This window comes from Phaethon aethereus, assembly GCF_964289735.1.
Source record: "Phaethon aethereus genome assembly, chromosome: 5".
Lineage (NCBI taxonomy): Eukaryota > Metazoa > Chordata > Aves > Phaethontiformes > Phaethontidae > Phaethon > Phaethon aethereus.
The window spans coordinates 43,835,380-43,853,425 of record NC_138579.1 but is presented as its reverse complement, the minus strand read 5'-3'; the positions used below and the strand labels follow the sequence as shown (position 1 = coordinate 43,853,425).

Here is an 18,046-nt window from a genome sequence, read left to right as displayed (position 1 = left end):
CACCAGGGCAGGTGGGTCTGGATCTAGATTGGAAAAGGGGCTAAACTGGAGTGCAGGTGCGTGAGCAAACCGGATCCTGTGACACCAAGAAGATACACTGAAGAATTCGAGATACAGCTGCTACCCGTCCGGTCGCCTTCATATTCGCAAGCAATGAGACAACCAGTGCTGAGTCACCCGGCGTTTTGTCATGCACCTGAGTGTGCATCCTCCCTGGGAAAAAATCAAGCGTAATTACCACTTAAAAGAAGTGACAGACAAAAGGGTGAAGACAAGAGCCTGAGTCTGGTTTTCCCTTGCGGTGTGCCTCGTCTAGTCGCTGCAACCTGCAGGAAGTGATGTCAAATGCTTCTTCGTATCATGTCATGTCAACTTTGCAGAGGCAGAAAGAGCCACAACACACAAGTCAGTGGAAAATCAGGCTTTGGCTATTCAGAGAAAAATTACTACAGCTGAAATCAAAGGAGGAAAGATCCTAGTATTCGCTTTCCCATATAGAGCTCTTGGTTGATAGGAGTTCCGTAGTTTCTGAGTCCACAGCAAGAAAATAGATTACGATTCTATAGCAGCTAATGGGTACTTCTGTTGTGCACTGGAGTGTGTGATTCTGAAATGCCTTTTAGGAAAATAAAAAAAGGAGAGAAACAATGTGAATACAGCCTCCATTATTCTGGCCTCTGAACTACTTTACTCCTCCTTGGAAATAAAAGCAATACCATGGGGGATGCACAGAGATGTTCTGGTTCTTCTGTTTACTGCCACTCTAGTTAAATGCAGAGGCAAGAGCTACAACAATATTATACTACATTTTAAGATTACAGAATAATAAGTTTAAATGAAATGACAATGCCACTAGCTCCAAAAATATTTCCTTAAATCTTCCAAGGAAAGATAAGCACCTATATTGTACCCAGCCCCTTTCTCGAAGACAAATTCATCTCATATATGATTTGCACAGGAATGAGTCTTACTTCTCAGATGTTCTAGAAATAATTTAGAAGTATGTTGCCATCTGCTGGAGAAAGTACATCTTTTAATAAATCAACTGATAAATGTGAAAGAGGGGACAAAGTTTGAGGCACTCAAAGCCCTTTAAATCTGAAACAGAAACAGCAAACTTCAGACTAAGGATAGGTTGGGAGACAATAGTCTGAGCTTAATTCAATTATGTCAATCAATTAGACACTTTACGAGAAAAGAGGAGTTAACACTTAACTGGAACAGGTGAGGGAATTAGCAAGACGAAGGTGATAAGGTTCATATCCCCCATGTGAAACAGGGAAAGGCAGGCAGTTACCACCGAACAAGCGAGGGGCTGCTTGAAGAGGTATCGCTAGGAAAACCATAAAATGCTGTAAGACCACTGTCTCCACCAAGTTACCAGTTTCAGTTCTCAGGCTTATAATTTATAGATCCTCCTTGAGTATCAGAACTGAGGGATTAGCCACAGAGCGCTAGTGATGGGGAAAAAAGGTTTTCTCACTGTAAAAGCGTGTTTCTGCGCTTTCTCTCTGGTGCTTGTATGTTCATTCTAAGACTGATGGGTTAGGCCCATAGAATTTCCAGAAGGGCACTTGCTCTGCTTACTGAAGGGCAGAATGCTCTGGAGTGCATCAACAGACCTTGATAGTTCACTTGTGGGAAAACTTCTTAAGGTGTCAGAGGAGCTGTGGTACGCAGGTCTGTGATTGCTGCTCTGGCATAACACGGTTCCACCCAGCGTTTGCTGGTCTGCAGGAAGTCTGCTTCTGATAATGAGTTTGGAGAGCTTGGAAGGTTGGTTAATGGTTAGGAGGTGGGCTCTGGCTAAATCATTTCAAGCTTTGATCTCTTCCAGTGTAAATTATAATTGTTGTATCGCTTCCCATGCAGGATCCAGTTCAGGTTCTCACGGGTAACTGTGGGTACACAGCCACGGTACTTTCTTTTACTGTGGCAAATTTGTACATAGAATTCAAGTGGCACTCAGAGACACTGTGTCACTGGGGAAGTGTCACTCTTGGGAGAAGGTCCCTTGATTGGGTGGGGGACATAGGTATCTGCAGCACTCTCCTCAAAGCGGGTGCAAGGGTGTCTGAGACCTGGCTGTATATTACACCTTTGTTGGTATCTTACGGAGGCTGTTGCATTTTGGGAAATACACCTATTTGCCTATGGCTTTTATGATGCAGTGTATTTTTTTTGTTGATCACAGTGAAAGAGTATTCTATACACAGTGAGGTGATGATGAGTACCACATCTGTAGTGGAAATCTGTGAGGAAGTCCAGGGTTTAATTCAAATTATAACGTGTCACTAGGTTATCTCAGGGGCAGTTCAAGTCATTTAAATCTGAGCTGCCTTTGTTCTGCCCTTACCTCTTCCCACAGCCATGTCTTCCTGCCCTCTCTTCTGCGCTAACACTCATGTTTAGATCATGGATCACACAGTCATCCGCTGCGGGGCAAGGAACTGGCTCACTCTGCAACCTTACATGCACTAACACTGGCACAAAGTGTGGGCTGGATAGGGCAGCCAGGAATGACAGAGACAGTGTTGTGGAAGCCCAGATTTAGACAGGCTTAATCTGCTGGGAATCTGGACCTTGGACACAGTATATGTTTGTCAATGCCATTATCTAGAAGCTGTTCCTCAAGGCAGCTGAAGAGATCAGCATGTCATGCAGCATCTAGATGTTGATAGCTGTGCCCATAGCTTGGAGAAAATGTTAACTGTTTAAGCCAAAATTACTGCAAGTGTGACCACAGCCATAGAAAAACAAGACCAGAATTTAGGTTTCCAATCCAAACATCTCACGGAAATCACTCAATTCTCTCCCACAAGTCCCTCTTACAGACTTACAGCACTACTACACACAAAATGTAATCATCTGATTCTCCACGCATTCCTGGTGAATCAAAGGGCTGATAAATCTTTTGCCTGCAACCCTTGCTCTCCTCTTCTTTTCAGAATTCAAATCTGTGAATGCAGCACTGGGATATAATTATTGCACATGTTTGTAAATTAAATAATCACAGCAGATGATAGTGCAGATGGATGGAGGCAGGCTTGTAGGCCTGGGTTAGCTTTAGGCTGATGTTTCATTTCCAAATAAGGTGAGAATCTGGCTTCCAATTTAACCACACTAAAATCAGACACAGGTTTCTCATGAGGTATCAGCCCTAACTGGGAATAATATCTACCAGAATGAGAATGAAAATCTCTTCCATTTCTAGAGCTGACCAAGGGAAAAAAAAGGTATGTGCTGATCTAGGCTTTGAATGGAAACACCCCATAGAGCTGGACACTGAGAAATTTGTACACAAATTTCAATTTAGGCTAATTTCCAGATATATTTCAAGAGAGTTTATTTCCCCCTTATCAAATAACCCTTCAGTTTTCTACTGTTGAAAATGTGACTAAAAAGAGAAAAAGTCGCTGTTGTTGCAGGCAACAGGGGAAGACCTCATCTGAAATGAGGGGTCAAACTATGCTCACCCCTGTTTCACAAACATGAGCTGAAACCACAACTGATGCAGAGAAGAACTACTCGGATGCTCCAGGAAACTAATTGCCGCCTCTTTTTATGAGGAGAAAGGCAAGAATTTCTTGGTTTGGTAAACCCTTGATTTGGTACATCCTGGATTTGGTACATCTGAATGAAAGCTTTGATTGGTGATGATTTTTGCAAAGGAAATTAATGTTCTAAAATGTTCCGTACACTGAAGGACAGTGTTTGAACAAGAACAAAAGGATTCAGACTAGCCACAGCTTACGTTGGACTAGAAATCAGAGCTTGAAATCATGAGACTAATCAGCATTTGGAACAGGTACGAGCTGGAGCAGTTAGGGGAAAAAATACCCACACTTTCAGACAGAGCTTGATAGGAATAGAGAAAGGACTATATGATGTGGTGTCTACAAGAGTGGGAGAATGGATCTGATAGTGCAAGAAGTCCCTTCTTACCTCATTATCCTAAACCTAATGTAATTTATCTGTGCCTTTTGAGAAGCTGAAAGAGAACAGTTGCTGTTTATGATGATCAGGATGATTGGAGAGCAAAGGAATGTGGTTTTGTTGTTTTGGCTCAGGGCTACCACATAACGAGGGTAAACAGCACAGGCTGAGGCTGGGTCTCAGCTCCTGCCAGTGCTTGCAGGCAGGCTGAGTCAGGAAGAGCCATTTTACCAAAGCAGGCAGAGGTGACCCCATGGAGGCACATCATGGGAGCCTCCAGGATCCCAGCTAGTGGTGGGACCTGCCTATCTGGCTCAGTGCTGGGGAGACGGCCTGAGGCTAAGCAATGCAGACCGGGAATCCTCGTTTATAGGGATGAGGCATCTGGTAAAAGGGCAGAGAAACAGGAGATGTAACTTTGTGCAAAGCCAACCACATGCCACTGCTACTGGTGGTGCCTTACTGCCACCTGAAGTGCAGGCTAAGTTTGGGAAGACCTCCTCTATCTTGTAATAGATCCCTCTGTGTTGCAAACCGTCCCATACCCTGTGGGACAACATTTCTCGGTTCCTTCCAGAAAGTGCTGTGAAGATTATGTAATACTATACAGCATATAGTATACATATAGTACCCCATATAGTATACCTATAGTATATACATGTACATCTGTATTCATTTTCTATATGATGAAACCTAAAAGTGTTGTATAAGAGATTAGTCTTTTTGTTAATGCCATCGTTATACATTCTGCTAGTTTAACCTAGAGGGTAAAGCTGTAAGTAACAATTGTTGGCATCAGAACACAAGAAAACCCCAGGTTTTAAGTACTATTTAGTGATAAAGAAGCTGGGTTCAACACACTTAGTCTAGAAAGCTGTGATAAACTTGCAGAGCAAACCTACCACAGTTCAAGGTCAGCTTTATGCTGGGTCCCCATATGCTGTGCCACGATCATTATTTTAGCAATAAAGCCAAGATTTTACCACTCTCTGCTACAGAAGAGTGACAGCACAAGAGCTTTTGCTGGAGTGTTTAACACCCAATTCCTGGTTGCCATCAGCAGAATCAAGGGAAAACACTATATATGCAGTACCATCGCAACTAAGTGATCCCAGCAAAGCACGCTGATGCACTCATGAGGTGATGTATCACGCACACGGCTACACACGACAGCATGTCAGCGAGTAAAAGCCAAGGGGCCTGCACGCCTCGCTGTGTCTACACGCACCCCAAGACTTGGAAGCGAGGGTGCAGGCCGACTAGCCATCTTCAGGGTATTATTAGGGACACGACGGTCCGGGCTGCGATTACGGGCGTAACTAACGACCGCCTAGCCGAGACAAGAGGCTCTCCCACCACCATTTTGAGGAGGGAGAACGCCTTGGTCCAAGGAGGCTCCCGCCCCGCGCGCCTGGGGAGCGGGGCGGGGCCGAGGCGCACGCGCAGTGCGCCACCGGGCGGCCACGTGACGCGGGTCAGCTGAGCGTTGGCGGAAGCGGCCGGCGCGGGCTAGGGTTGTCGGTGGCCGTTGGTGGGTAAGCGTTGGCGGCCATGGCCTCCATTCTGGACGAGTACGAAGATTCCCTATACCGCTCCGCCTCCGTGCAACAGAGCCGCGTCAGCGTGGGCATCCCGCACTCCGGTAGGTGCGCGGCGGCGCCCACGCACCCTCTGCGCAAGCCGGCCCCCGGGGGCAGCGCGGCGCTCTGGTTATAGCCAAGCCCATGCCATATCGTGACATCCCTCCCTCCCCCCCCCCCCCCCCCGCCCAGTGGAGGACTAGGCCCAGTGTCCGGCCGGTTGGACACTGTTCCTACCGTTAGCTCCTCGGCGGGGCCTCCGGTGTGCGGGGAGTCCCGCTGCCGGTTTTCCTGCTGAGAGGTGGGAGGGAAGGTGGCAACTCGTTAGTTGGGGGCGGGGTGGGGAGTAGAGCATGTCAGGCTGTGGGGAATGCTTCCAGGAAAAGATGTGTCGCTGTTTATGTGGCATAACATTCAGTTGCGATTTGTTTTTCCATCATTTGCTGTGTGAAATGTTTTGACACAGGGGACACGCAATTCCTGATGAAGCTTAGGGGTGATGCGGGTCATCGTGGCGAAGCTGAGGTGCTGGTGTTATCTGTGGGAGGGCTTCATAAGGCTATAGCCCCTGTGCCGTGGTGTTTGGTGGAAACACATGTACATGAAGTGGCCTGCCTTTGTAGTCACAAATTATAACCACAGCTCAGCACTATTCAGTTCAGAGCTGTGGTAGTTGTCTGAGATCATCTCATCAGCTTGCTTCCTTTTTTTTTTTTTTTTTGACTCCACTCTGAGGAGCCCAACTGTTACAGCTGGCAGTGTGCACAGCTGTACCTGTGTGGGGCTGGTTTTCTAACCTGGGGCAGTTTACCAAAGACTTCATTTTTTTAGATGGTTCCCTTAGGCTGACTACATGATGGCAAGGTTACTGCTGAAGAAGGTTACGAAGAAAGCAATCTGTATCACCATTAAACTTTTCTGTCAAGGTCTGTGAAGCTTTGGTATACTGTGCTATTTAGGGAGGTGTACAATCAATGTAAGGTAACGGTGTGATGACCAGTCAGTTGTTTATTCCACATGAGAGAAAGCAAACAAATGGCAGGTATATTCCATGATAAATTCAAGGTTTATTAGGTTCAATAACTGTTGCCTATTAGATGCTACCTCACAATGTTTTATTGAGTGTGGCAGGGAAATGCAGATTATGAGAAGATTCTGTTCTACCTTGTATTGTCATGGTAGTACCAGCTGCTATGCAGAGCTAGCATTTTTGAGTTACAAGTTTGGAAATGCATGGACACATTCTTTCAAGTTTTTTCCTCATATAGTGTTGCCCACTATTAATCTTTGGGGAAACCAGGCTGTGAGGTTTATATATGTGGTAAGAGTTGATGAATTCTGTCATACTATGTATATTATTGAGTATAAATATACAGACAGAAGTATTCTGAGTCTAGGTACTGAAGTAGATATATTCCCTGTATGTGTTTTAACATACACAGTTATTTTGTTGTGTAATGTTAGATGAAGAATAAGTGTCCTGAATAGGTGTTGTGCATAACAGTGTTGGGACAAGCCATGTTACCAAAAATAAATTTTCAAGGACTCTGCTTTTCTTCTTGACTGCTGCAACACTGTCTCCAGTCATGGCAGTCTTACAGCTGGGAAATCTGCCTGTTTGCTGGCAGTTGACGTTGGCAAAGGAAGTTTGGGAAACCGCTTAACTGCAAAGGCACAGCCTAATCAGGATTTTAATTAGTCTTAAATCAGACCGCACTGGTAATTTTGAACAAAACTTGGGCTGGTAGAAGTTGTGGGCAATCTGAAGTTTAGGCAAATTAATTTTGGAAAAAGATGCAAGTAAATAGTTAACTGCCTGAAAGCAGTCCTTAAGGTTAGTTTGGAAATTTTGGAAGATGTTAAAACTTATTCCTGCATTTCAGTTAGTTGTTCCCTGTGCTTGTTAAACTGCAAGTACTGTTTCTCAAAATTGTAGATAACCTAGCAGTGACTCTGTTGCCAACCTAAAGTACTGCTGTGTTGTAAACTTGCAAGTACTGCAGTTCTAGCATGAAAAGATTTACTTTGACCTGCTAGACTTGACTGATGTTGGTGAGCTTAGATCTTTAAACAGATTAGAAGCTCTAAGGAAGAATGCAGATTTGCCCAGAAATCAGGTGGGAAATGCTGCAGTAGAATCTTGCCTGAACAGAAGAGGGACATTTGGGTTAGGATGAAGGAGCAGACTGAAAGCAATGATTGTTATAAAATAGACATTTCCTTTCTGTAGAGAATTGTCAGTTAAAGAAGTTCATCCTTCTCCTGTTATGGATGCTAGCTAAAATCTTCATGTTAGTGGAGGTGATCCTACAGTTGTTATAATTATAATGGATACAGTCCTAAAGAGTCCAGAATGCTGGAATCCAATCCATTGGCTTAAACTAGGACTGAAAAAAAAAAAAAAGACACAAAAAACTCCACCCCAAGTCTAAACCCCTACCTGTGTATAGGTGCTAGCTGTTGCCTTTCCTTCCTGTGTTTGTGTTTCCTTGCTATCTCAGTCAGCCTTGTTTTGCCTGGTGGCAGTCTGAAAAAAACCTCAAGACTGCCTGAATGAATGTGATCTGGCAATCTGTTGGTATGTGAGTTTTTCCCATCAGAGTAATTCTTTCTTTTTATATATATATAAATATGTATTTATATTTATTGGTTAGCTGGGACATCATGTGAATCTGTAGCTCAGGAGCTTTGTCGGCATGTTTTGAACCACAGTTCATACTGGTAAATTTAAACCGTGGCATTGCAGCTCCCTAATCTGAAATGAAGAACATTTGTTTTGCGTAACTGGAAATAAAGAAATGCACATTTACAGAAGTGGGTAATGTTTAAGATGTGGATCGATGTGTAAGAAAAAAACATATGGCTGCCTACTGAGATTGTCGTTGCTTTGTCTGTTCCTGCATGTGCATCTTTCCTCTAAAACAAGAATCCGTTAAAGATCCTGCAGCTGGTCTAGTGGTGAGGCAGAGGCAAGGAGAAGGCATTGGTGGAATAGGCAGGTAAAGGATTTACAGTATTAGCAGGCTGCTTTCCACTACTACGCTGGCCTTTTCAACAGCAAGAGGGCTGAAATTAGAGGTTTTTCAGGGTAATTTTGGGGAAACTATAGGTATTGAGCGTGCTTCGAAGTGGTGCTGTTAGTCCCAGTCTAGAGAGTGTCAGGCCTATGCTTGTTACGATGGAAGCAGTCTGCTTCCTCTGAGATACTGTTGCAGGTTTCTTTTTTCTTTAAGTTTACATCTTCCTAGTTAGCTACTTTGGCCATGAATGGCCTTAACTTGCTATAGCTCTTTTAATTTTTAATCTTCCTGTCCAGGCTGACTGCTGCATGGGTCTGCTTGCTCTAGAAATCCTTCAGTTGCATGTGGAGTGAAGCAGATGCGTTAACCTAGCAATGTATCAATCTGTCTTGCTTTCTATCTTGAAGTAGTATGGTCAGACTGAGATCGCCTGCTGTTTTCTTTGTCAGAGGGTTATGTAAGACTTTGTGCGTATGGGACATTCAGTCACTGGGAAGACTTGTCTCATGGGACAGATATGAATGAAACTTCGTGATAAGAACTGTTTGTGGACGCACATATGATCCAGGATTTTGCTAATGAGTATCATCACTTGGTTTTGGCTTTATATGAATGCCTTCTTATTTTGCAGTTCACTGGCATATCTGAGTTCTGTAGTTTTTTGCTTCCTCATAGGAAGACCATGAAGAGTGCTGTCCTCATTTAGGAATAGAATGGCATGGTGTCTGCAAGTCCCGTGTTTCTGGGTGCAGAGGTTTACTCGTCTTCAATGAAAACTATATGTCATGCTGCTTCTCTGTGCTGCCACATGGTGTTACAGGTTCACCTGTCTAAAAAGTTTCAGTTTCTTGACCACTTGCATATGGCTGGGCTTTTGCCTTTGCTGTAGCAAAAGGAATGAGTTTGAACTGCATCTTGTGCTTTGCCCATCTGCACTGAAGATCGTAAGAGGTTTTTAAAGCAATAGATTTCTGAGATTTGTTTGTTTATTAACATATTTCTCCAGAAGTATTTTGCTTTCCTGAAGTCAGACCTTCCTTCTCCATTCTCTGCCTTTCCCACCTAGTTCTCCTTCATAAGTAATCTCTCATCGTGCTTTCCTATGGATGCCACATTTCCCAAGCTGGTTGGGACCAAATGGACTAGCTGAATGCTTAATTAGTCACATGAGTTAACTTGTTCTGATTGTACACACTCCCATTTTCAGTTCATTGTCTGGTTTGCGTGATTGGGCTTAAAACGCAACATGTGTTCCATAAGGTGGCTGTGTCTTGTCAAACTTCAACCCTTAACTCTAACCTTAACTTAACTGGGCCTTTCTTAGAATCCAAGCATGGTTTTTGAAAGGATCTGAGGATTAGGTTAGTCTGGCTCCATCTTTGTATTTGCCTTGAAACAGTAAACCAATCTGAATGGGCTTTGGCTCAGGGAGCAATTTATGCTGAGACTGGAGCATTGATTCAGTGATCACCAGGTCTTGGTTATTGTTTTGGCTCTAATAGTAGTTTGCATGCCTTCTGGCAACAACTGGAAAGTTGCAATTAAGTGTTATGGTTGGTAAAACAGGGTTATGGTAAAAGCATCATTGTGACCTCCACCTGTGTTCCCTGCAGCAAATAATCCAACAGACCTCTCTATGATGAAGTCTATGTGGATACAAAAACCCTCCAACATGGCTTTAAAAATAGCTTTAGTTTGTGAATGATGGAGGTCAAGTATGGTAGCTCATTCAATTCCAACATGGAATCAGAGAGAAATATATTTCAATTAAAGCCACAGTGGTCTCTTGGGTAGCTTGTATGGGAGTGTCAAACCAGAGCCCTCTTTGTGTCTTATGTAATATCAGCCGTTCTTTCCTGTCTTGAACAAATAAACTGTCAACCAAAGGAAACAAATTACTTTGTGATTCTGCTCTCATTTTCAGCTTTTTATGCAATTTAAGTGACAGTTTTGTGGCTTTCCCTGGAATTCAGTGTGTTTTCAAATTAATACTTGTGACCAGTTTGCGGTTCTGTGACAAGACAGTAAAGCATATTACTACTTTTCTTTCCTGTTGTACGTATTTATGTGACTGCTGCTCTCTGTGTTCATGTTCCATGGAGCACACTCCCTTTTCAGTAAAACTCAGAACAGGGGATGATTCTTCTAGTCTTTTAGGTTAGATTTTGATGTGTTGTGGGTTTTTTGTCTTGTTTTGGTTTTAAGTGTTCATGTTCTTTCTCCAGGATATGTGAATGCACGACTGGAGAAGGAAACACCAATATTTAACAAGCAAAGGATTGATTTTGCTCCTCCAGAGAAAATTAACAGCTTAGTGGTCTCCTCTAACCAGCTCTGTATGAGTCTTGGCAAAGACACCCTTCTCAGGTAATGCTGCCAGAGACCTAAAGTTATTGCTTGTTTTTCCCCTGCCTTTTTTTTTTTTTCTGAAGTTGTTAGAGAACTTACAGTTACAAACTGATTAAGAAGCCATGAACCCAATATAAAAAACAGTAAGCAATTAAACGTATGTGAACTTTTGTTAGATGTATGCTTTCATGGTTTCTGTTTGCAGGATTGATCTTGGGAAGCCAGATGAACCTAATCAGGTAGAGCTGGGACGCAAAGATGAAGCCAAAGTCTACAAGATGTTTTTGGACCACACAGGTGAGGCAATGGACTATGTATATTGACAGACAGTGGTTGGTAGCAGATGCAATTGAATGTGCATAACAGGCACTGGTGACGGAGTTCTTTCTGTTCTGTAAAGAAGAACAGGTTGTTCTTCTGTGGGCAGGACTCCACTGCCCAGGGGCCCTGCCTACCGGTTTGCCCTATGCTATTAGAAAAACACTGGCTTGTTTGTATGTTGTTGCTTTTGAACTCTCTGAAATGAACACATGCAATTAGGCTGTTCTGAACAAGGCTGCTAAAACCAATAAAAGGAAATATTTGCAGTCACCCTATGCTGTATGTGTTTTATATAAGAATTTTTAAAAAGGACTGTAAAACATCTGCAGCTCACTGTAGCCTTGACTGATTTTAAAAAAAAAACAAAACAAAATTTTGGAAAGAGATGCTCATATCTGTCACCAACTGCCAGGTATAGGAGAGAACTCTGGGAACTGTTTATCCTTAGAAGACTTACTGAAACAGAAGAATACCTTCTCGCTGAAGCATATGGGACTAGTAATTTAAATTTGCAAGATATGGACTACCGTTCTGATCCAGTGTGGAAATCCCCTACATTCCTAGGAATGTCTGGGAAAGTCTTGGATTAAGTATGTTGATATTGGAGCTTATCAAATATGAGGATTAGAAGCCTCAGGAATTTGGCTTGCTTAGGCACAGTCTTAATTTTTTCTCTCCTTCTCCTTCCCATACCCCTCTCCTGTTGGCAGGCTCTCATCTCCTGATTGCTCTGAACACCAGCGAATGCCTTTACCTGAACAGAAGTGTTCAGAAAGTGCGAGCACTCTCCCGCTGGAAAGGCCACTTGATTGAAAGTGTGGGCTGGAACAAATTTCTTGGTTCAGAGACCAACACTGGACCTATCTTGGTGGGGACAGCCCAGGGGCAGATATATGAGGCTGAAATTTCTGTCAGTGAGGGAAGCCTCTTCAGCACTAATCCTGACCAGTACTTCCGACAGGTCTACACTCTGGAGGAGGAATCAGGACCTGCCCCAGTCTGCTGCTTGGAGATTGAACGAGGGATAGAAGGGAAATTTTTTATTATAGCCACCACTCGAAAGAGGCTCTTCCAGTTTGTTGGCAAAGTGCCTGAAGGGACAGAGCAGCAAGGCTTCAGCTCCATATTTGCTATGCATGCTGACCATTTACCCAGCTTCCGGGAGTTTCCGGCCAGCTTTGGTTTCAGTGAGATAGCCTTTTACACGCCAAAACTGCGCTCCAACCCACGCTCCTTTGCCTGGATGATGGGAAATGGTGTTTTATATGGTACATTGGATTACAGCCGTCCTGATTCAATTTTGAGTGATGAACGGGTCTGGGTTTATCCTTCTGATATTGACATAACTGTGAACAAGCCAATATCCATTGTACTTACCCAGTTCCACTTCCTGTTGCTGCTGCCTGATCGAGTGAAGGCTGTATGCACTCTGAATGGGCAGGTCGTTTTTCAGGATCTGTTCCTGGAGAAGTTCGGCTTACTGACACGCATGATCAAAGATCCCACAGTCCAGCAGATATGGATCCACACTGAGAAAGTAGTGTTCCGCTACCACGTCCAGCGGGAATCTAGAGATGTATGGAAGATGTATATGAATATGAACAAATTTGATTTAGCCAAAGAATATTGTAAAGACCGTCCAGAGTGCCTAGATATTGTGCTGGCAAAAGAGGCAGAGCACTGCTTCCAAAACAAGAGGTATCTAGACAGTGCCAAATGTTATGCGCTGACCCAGAACTATTTTGAGGAAATTGCCCTTAAGTTCATTGAAGCCAAGCAAGAAGAGGCCCTGATGGAGTTTCTGATTAAGAAGCTAAGTAACCTAAAACCTTCTGAGAAGACACAGACTACTTTGCTGACCACGTGGTTAACGGAGCTGTACCTGAACTGGCTAGGCATATTGGAAGGGGATCCCTCACAGCGAAATCTCTATTTGGATACACGGGAGAAGTTTCGTACTTTCCTGAGCAGTCCTAAAAACAAAGACTGTCTATTTAATAACCGGGCATCTATTTATGAGCTATTGGCAAGCCATGGGGACACAGAGCACATGGTCTACTTTGCAGTCATCATGCAGGACTACGAGCGCGTAGTAGCTCACCACTGCCAGCATGATGAGTATGATGAAGCTCTAAATGTGCTCTCCAGGCACAGAGACGAGAAGCTGTTCTACAAGTTCTCTCCAGTTCTCATCCAGCATATTCCCAAGAAGGTAGTTGATGCTTGGATTTCTATGGGCTCTAGACTGGATGCCAGGAACCTCATTCCAGCCCTTGTTAACTATAGCCAAAGTGCCAGCACCCAGCAAATCAATGAAGCCATTAGATATATGGAGTTCTGTGTCTATCAGTTGGAAGAAACCCAGCAAGCCATTCACAACTACCTGTTGTCTCTTTATGCTTTATGTCGGCCAGACTCACTGCTATCTTACCTGGAGCAAGCAGGAACCAATCCAAACAGGATCCACTATGACCTGAAGTATGCATTGCGCCTGTGTGCAGAGCATGGGCACCACCATGCATGTGTCCATATTTACAAAGTGATGGAATTATATGAGGAGGCTGTGGATCTCGCCTTACAGGTATGTGTGTGTCTGTACATGCATGCTATGATATATAGGAATGTGGCTTGTTCAGGTAATCTTGAACAGCCGAGCACTGAGTGGAATTGAACAGACTCATCAGTATAGGAGCTGTGCGGCTAAGTCTAGGAAGAAAGACCTGTCTCTGTTAACATACTTCTGTGCTTTCACAATTGTTTTAAGTAGACAGCTGACTGTGACCAGCCATAATTGAGGGTAGGGGCATGTAAAGTACAAGGGGGAGTACTGTCTGTCTTAAGCTCAGTCTCTAACATAAAATACCTTTAACATATCTGCATTTATATAGGACTTGTATAGCTGTTGTTCAGGATTCTAATTACTTCCTATTCCTAGCTGTGATAATTATCACAGAAGAATTCCTTTGTCAGCTTAGTTTGACCTTCAGGGAGATGTTGGATTTTTTCTATTGGCATTGCTACGTCTTTGCTGAAATGTGTGGCCAGCAAAGATACTGTAACATGGATTTGCCCTTATTGTGCTGAGCTTCGTTCTCTGCTGGGTAGCAAGCAAGTCTTCAGGGAGGAATACTGGTGGAGGGGAGAGGTGTTTGATATGTAAACAAAGAGCAGGCCAGTAGTGGAGCCCTAGGCAATGAGATAGCAATAGAAGTTTTTTATTAATGCCTCCTATAATGAACAGCAGGTCTTGAAGTTGAATGGTAGATAAACAGAGAGGGACACTTAACTCAGTTTCCTTGTCTGTCCAACTTCCAGGTGGATGTTGATCTTGCCAAGTCCTGTGCGGATCTCCCCGAAGATGATGAGGAACTCCGGAAGAAGCTGTGGTTGAAGATTGCTCGTCATGTTGTTCAGGAAGAGAAGGATGTGAAGAAGGCAATGGCCTGCCTCTCCAGCTGCGCCCTGCTCAAGATTGAAGATGTCCTCCCATTCTTTCCAGACTTTGTCACTATTGACCATTTCAAGGAGGCAATCTGTAACTCCCTGGAGGACTACAACAAACACATTGAGGAGCTGAAAAGGGAGATGGAGGAAGCCACACAGAGTGCCAAGAGAATCCGAGAGGACATCCAGGAAATGAGAAATAAGTATGGCTCTGTAGAGCCTCAGGAAAAATGTGCTGTTTGTGACTTTCCACTTCTAAACCGTCCTTTTTACCTTTTCCTGTGTGGTCACATGTTCCACTATGACTGTCTCCTCCAAGCTGTTTTCCCAAACCTTCCTGCCTATAAGCAGGCAAAACTTGAAGATCTTCAGAAGAAGCTGGCAGCTACCAGTCAGCCTTCCAAGAGCCACCATCGTCCCAAGGATGCAGATACCATTAGCTTGGGGAAGGGGCAGCAGAGCCGGGAACAGATCAAAGCTGACATTGATGATATTGTGGCAGCTGAATGTGTGTACTGTGGTGAGCTGATGATCCGGTCCATTGACAAACCTTTTATTGATCCCCAAAAGTATGAAGAGGAGATGCAAAGCTGGCTGTAGTTTTACAGATCTGCAACTGTCAACGCACCAGAGTGGTTTTGGTCACAACTTGTGAAGTTTCTGTGGTGGGAATATAACCTCCAGAAGCAGAAACATGGTGGCTTCTGTGGAACTCCAAGGAAAGAGTAGTGGGGTCTTGTGATCAGGATTACAGTGAACTAGTCTTGAAAAGTGGGGAGATACAGCTATGGCAGTCTAAGAACTTGAACAGTAGTTAGAGCTAACCTATGGGAATATATTTTGCAGATGTTTGCTGCTTGCATTTCTTCTGTGCTTCTCAGTGTGAAGCTAATGGAGTGCCTTGTTGTGCAGAAGGAATTGGGAACAGCCTATGATTTGCCTTCCCTGTTGTGTGGTATTTGTTCTGGTGAAGACAAGCTTAAAGGCAAAGGTAGTGAAGAACATTAAGCAGTGTAGTTCTCATTCTTCACTTTCAAAGCTAGAATTGCATTCTGTTTCCTTTTTGCTGAGAGTCTATAACCACATACATGGAAAGAACCTGAAAGGACAAATGCTCTTGCGTATATATTTTGTAAACATGCTACACAAATACATGTTTCTACACAATGTAATATAAGAATGTGTATAATTCTCAAGCAGGAGTGTCTCATAATACACTTAAATCACTTGCTTGCAATTCAAGGTGTATAAATCTCTTTCCCACAAGCTTTATGGACAAGCCTATACATTTGAATTTTCTTTAGGTACTTTTTCTGGCAATGCATCCCTAGCCTGTTCACCCCTTCCTCACATCCTATTTCTACTATGACTGTCTTTGTATAGTGGATCTTGTTTTCTCTTCACCCCAAACCAAAATTGATATATGCAGTAGTAAGGTTTCAACTGTTACTCTGCAAGCAGGAGCACAGACTGTTTGTATGTCCTGCTGTGGTCCTCTTCAAGCTGCCTTTGAGCACTAGACTAGAGATGTAGTCGTAGGTTCCTTCAAGGGTAGACTACGGAAAAGTTCTGTTGGTGTGAAATTTGCTTTGCCATTTGAAGCCAGTACCTTGTGACCAGGCAGGCTTTTGCCTTCCTGACAGTATTGGATACTTTCCGGACATACTAGTACTTCTGTCTGTTGCTCTGACTTAGAAAATTCTTCCCAGAAGGTGGTGATCACCCACCTTGTGGATGAGGGAACAAAAAATTCTCTTTAGCGATTTAGCAAGGGTTCCTTGTTTTATTTTTGAAGAAACTAAAATTTTAATTGAAGTTCTGCTGTTTGTGGCTGAATCACAGAGGTATTAATTGGCAGAAGAATGGAATGATCTAAATGAAAAATGATTATTCTTGTAATTAAGGCAATAGAAAACACTGTCTCCTGAAAAACCTCTTCAGTTCTTTCATATGAGTGTATGTGCTTGTCTTTGGTACCTCTCTCAATCTGCTAGTCACCCAGTTTGTAGGGTTGTAGAAATGGTTCTTCACATCATTGAAAGGGAATGCAAATTGGTTTCCTCAAGAAGCTGACCGAAGAATTTTGATAACTGTTCAGAGCTCCAGAAGAACATCCATGCTTTTGTTCGGAGCTTTGGCCTGGAATGAATTAATTTTATCTGTGTAAAATGACATGAGTAATAAAAAACAGAGATGACAGTAGGAAGATCTGAGGTTTTGAAATCCCCTTTTCATTGTTGGGGCCATGGGATGGGCAGTCTTACTACCACCTGGTCGTGTTTGTTGCTGGCGTTTCGGAAACCACCGTTTCAGTGGTTCCATTAAGCGGTTCAGAAACCCCACATGCTGTAGTTTTCTTTGGCTCTGGGTAGCCTTTTGCTTTGAATAAGCTGATGGGTCTGCCAGAAGAATTTGTGGTGAAAACTAAATGTGATGTCTTTTGAAGTTCAGCATTAAACCTGTTATAACTGGCCACTTCTGAATCATCATCTTTTCATGTAAGCAGTGTGATATTTAAGATTGTTGCTTTATAACGACATATACAGTAGCCCCCCACCCAAACCAGTTTCTGGTCAAAGGCAAGTGGCTGCTTTTCTGCCCTTTAGCAGAAACATGAGTGGCAGCTCATTCTGATGCAGGGAGTAATTTCAAGTTATTTATTTTCTTTGAGGTGCTTTTAATACTTGTTCCATCTCTTTACTTTGGTGTTTTTACAGGATGCTTTCCTGGTATATTAGAATTATTGTAGTCCTCCATTCTTTTCCTGTTAGTGCTGCAGAACAGTTGCATCGCTAAATGTTTCTGTTGTGCTCTGAAGATTAGCAATATTATTTGCTTATAGACCATTCCAGGGAGATCTGCTCTTCCGAAGTATTGGGAGAAGCGTGTATCTCTGGGAACTGGGGCATAGCAAGTAACTAAAAACCCTCAAGTCTTTGATGGGGTGGTGGGGGAAGGCACCTCAAGAACCTACTGATTCTAGCCTTGGGTATTAATATATTGTCTCAGTTAACAAAACTAAAAGGTAGGCATTTTTATTTTTTTAATGACTAGTATGCAACATTCTCTGAAGGCTGTAGACTTGTGCACCAGATACATATGCCACGAATCTCATGCTTCCTCACCATTGTTAACTGAAAAATCTTTTAGGTCATTTGCTGTCAAGGCTGTAGAGAGTGTTAATGCCTGCAAACACTCCAGCAGTGATTAAATGACTAGTGCCAGTGGTACGGGAAGCTACGTAAAGATATCTTTTGAACTGTCCTTATGTTGTCACATGCTTCAAAAGTTTCAATAACAACTCACCTGTGCTTCTTGGCAATTTTGCAGTATCACTCAGTGAAAAAGGTAAGAGGGTTTTTTAGGGGGATGGAGGGAAGTGAACTGCTTACTGTT

General features: G+C 43.3%; 1 protein-coding gene across 1 annotated transcript; it reads left to right on the top strand.

Annotated features, from left to right (window-relative positions):
* Window positions 1–5,487: 5,487 nt before the first annotated feature.
* Window positions 5,488–15,250, top strand: VPS18 (VPS18 core subunit of CORVET and HOPS complexes; the record flags this gene model as incomplete). The annotated part of the gene is made up of 5 exons (XM_082000045.1): window positions 5,488–5,578; window positions 10,762–10,903; window positions 11,091–11,182; window positions 11,917–13,787; window positions 14,522–15,250. The coding sequence occupies 5 exons, from the start codon at window positions 5,488–5,490 to the stop codon at window positions 15,248–15,250; spliced, it is 2,925 nt and encodes a 974-aa protein (XP_081856171.1).
* Between the last annotated feature and the right edge of the window lie 2,796 nt (window positions 15,251–18,046).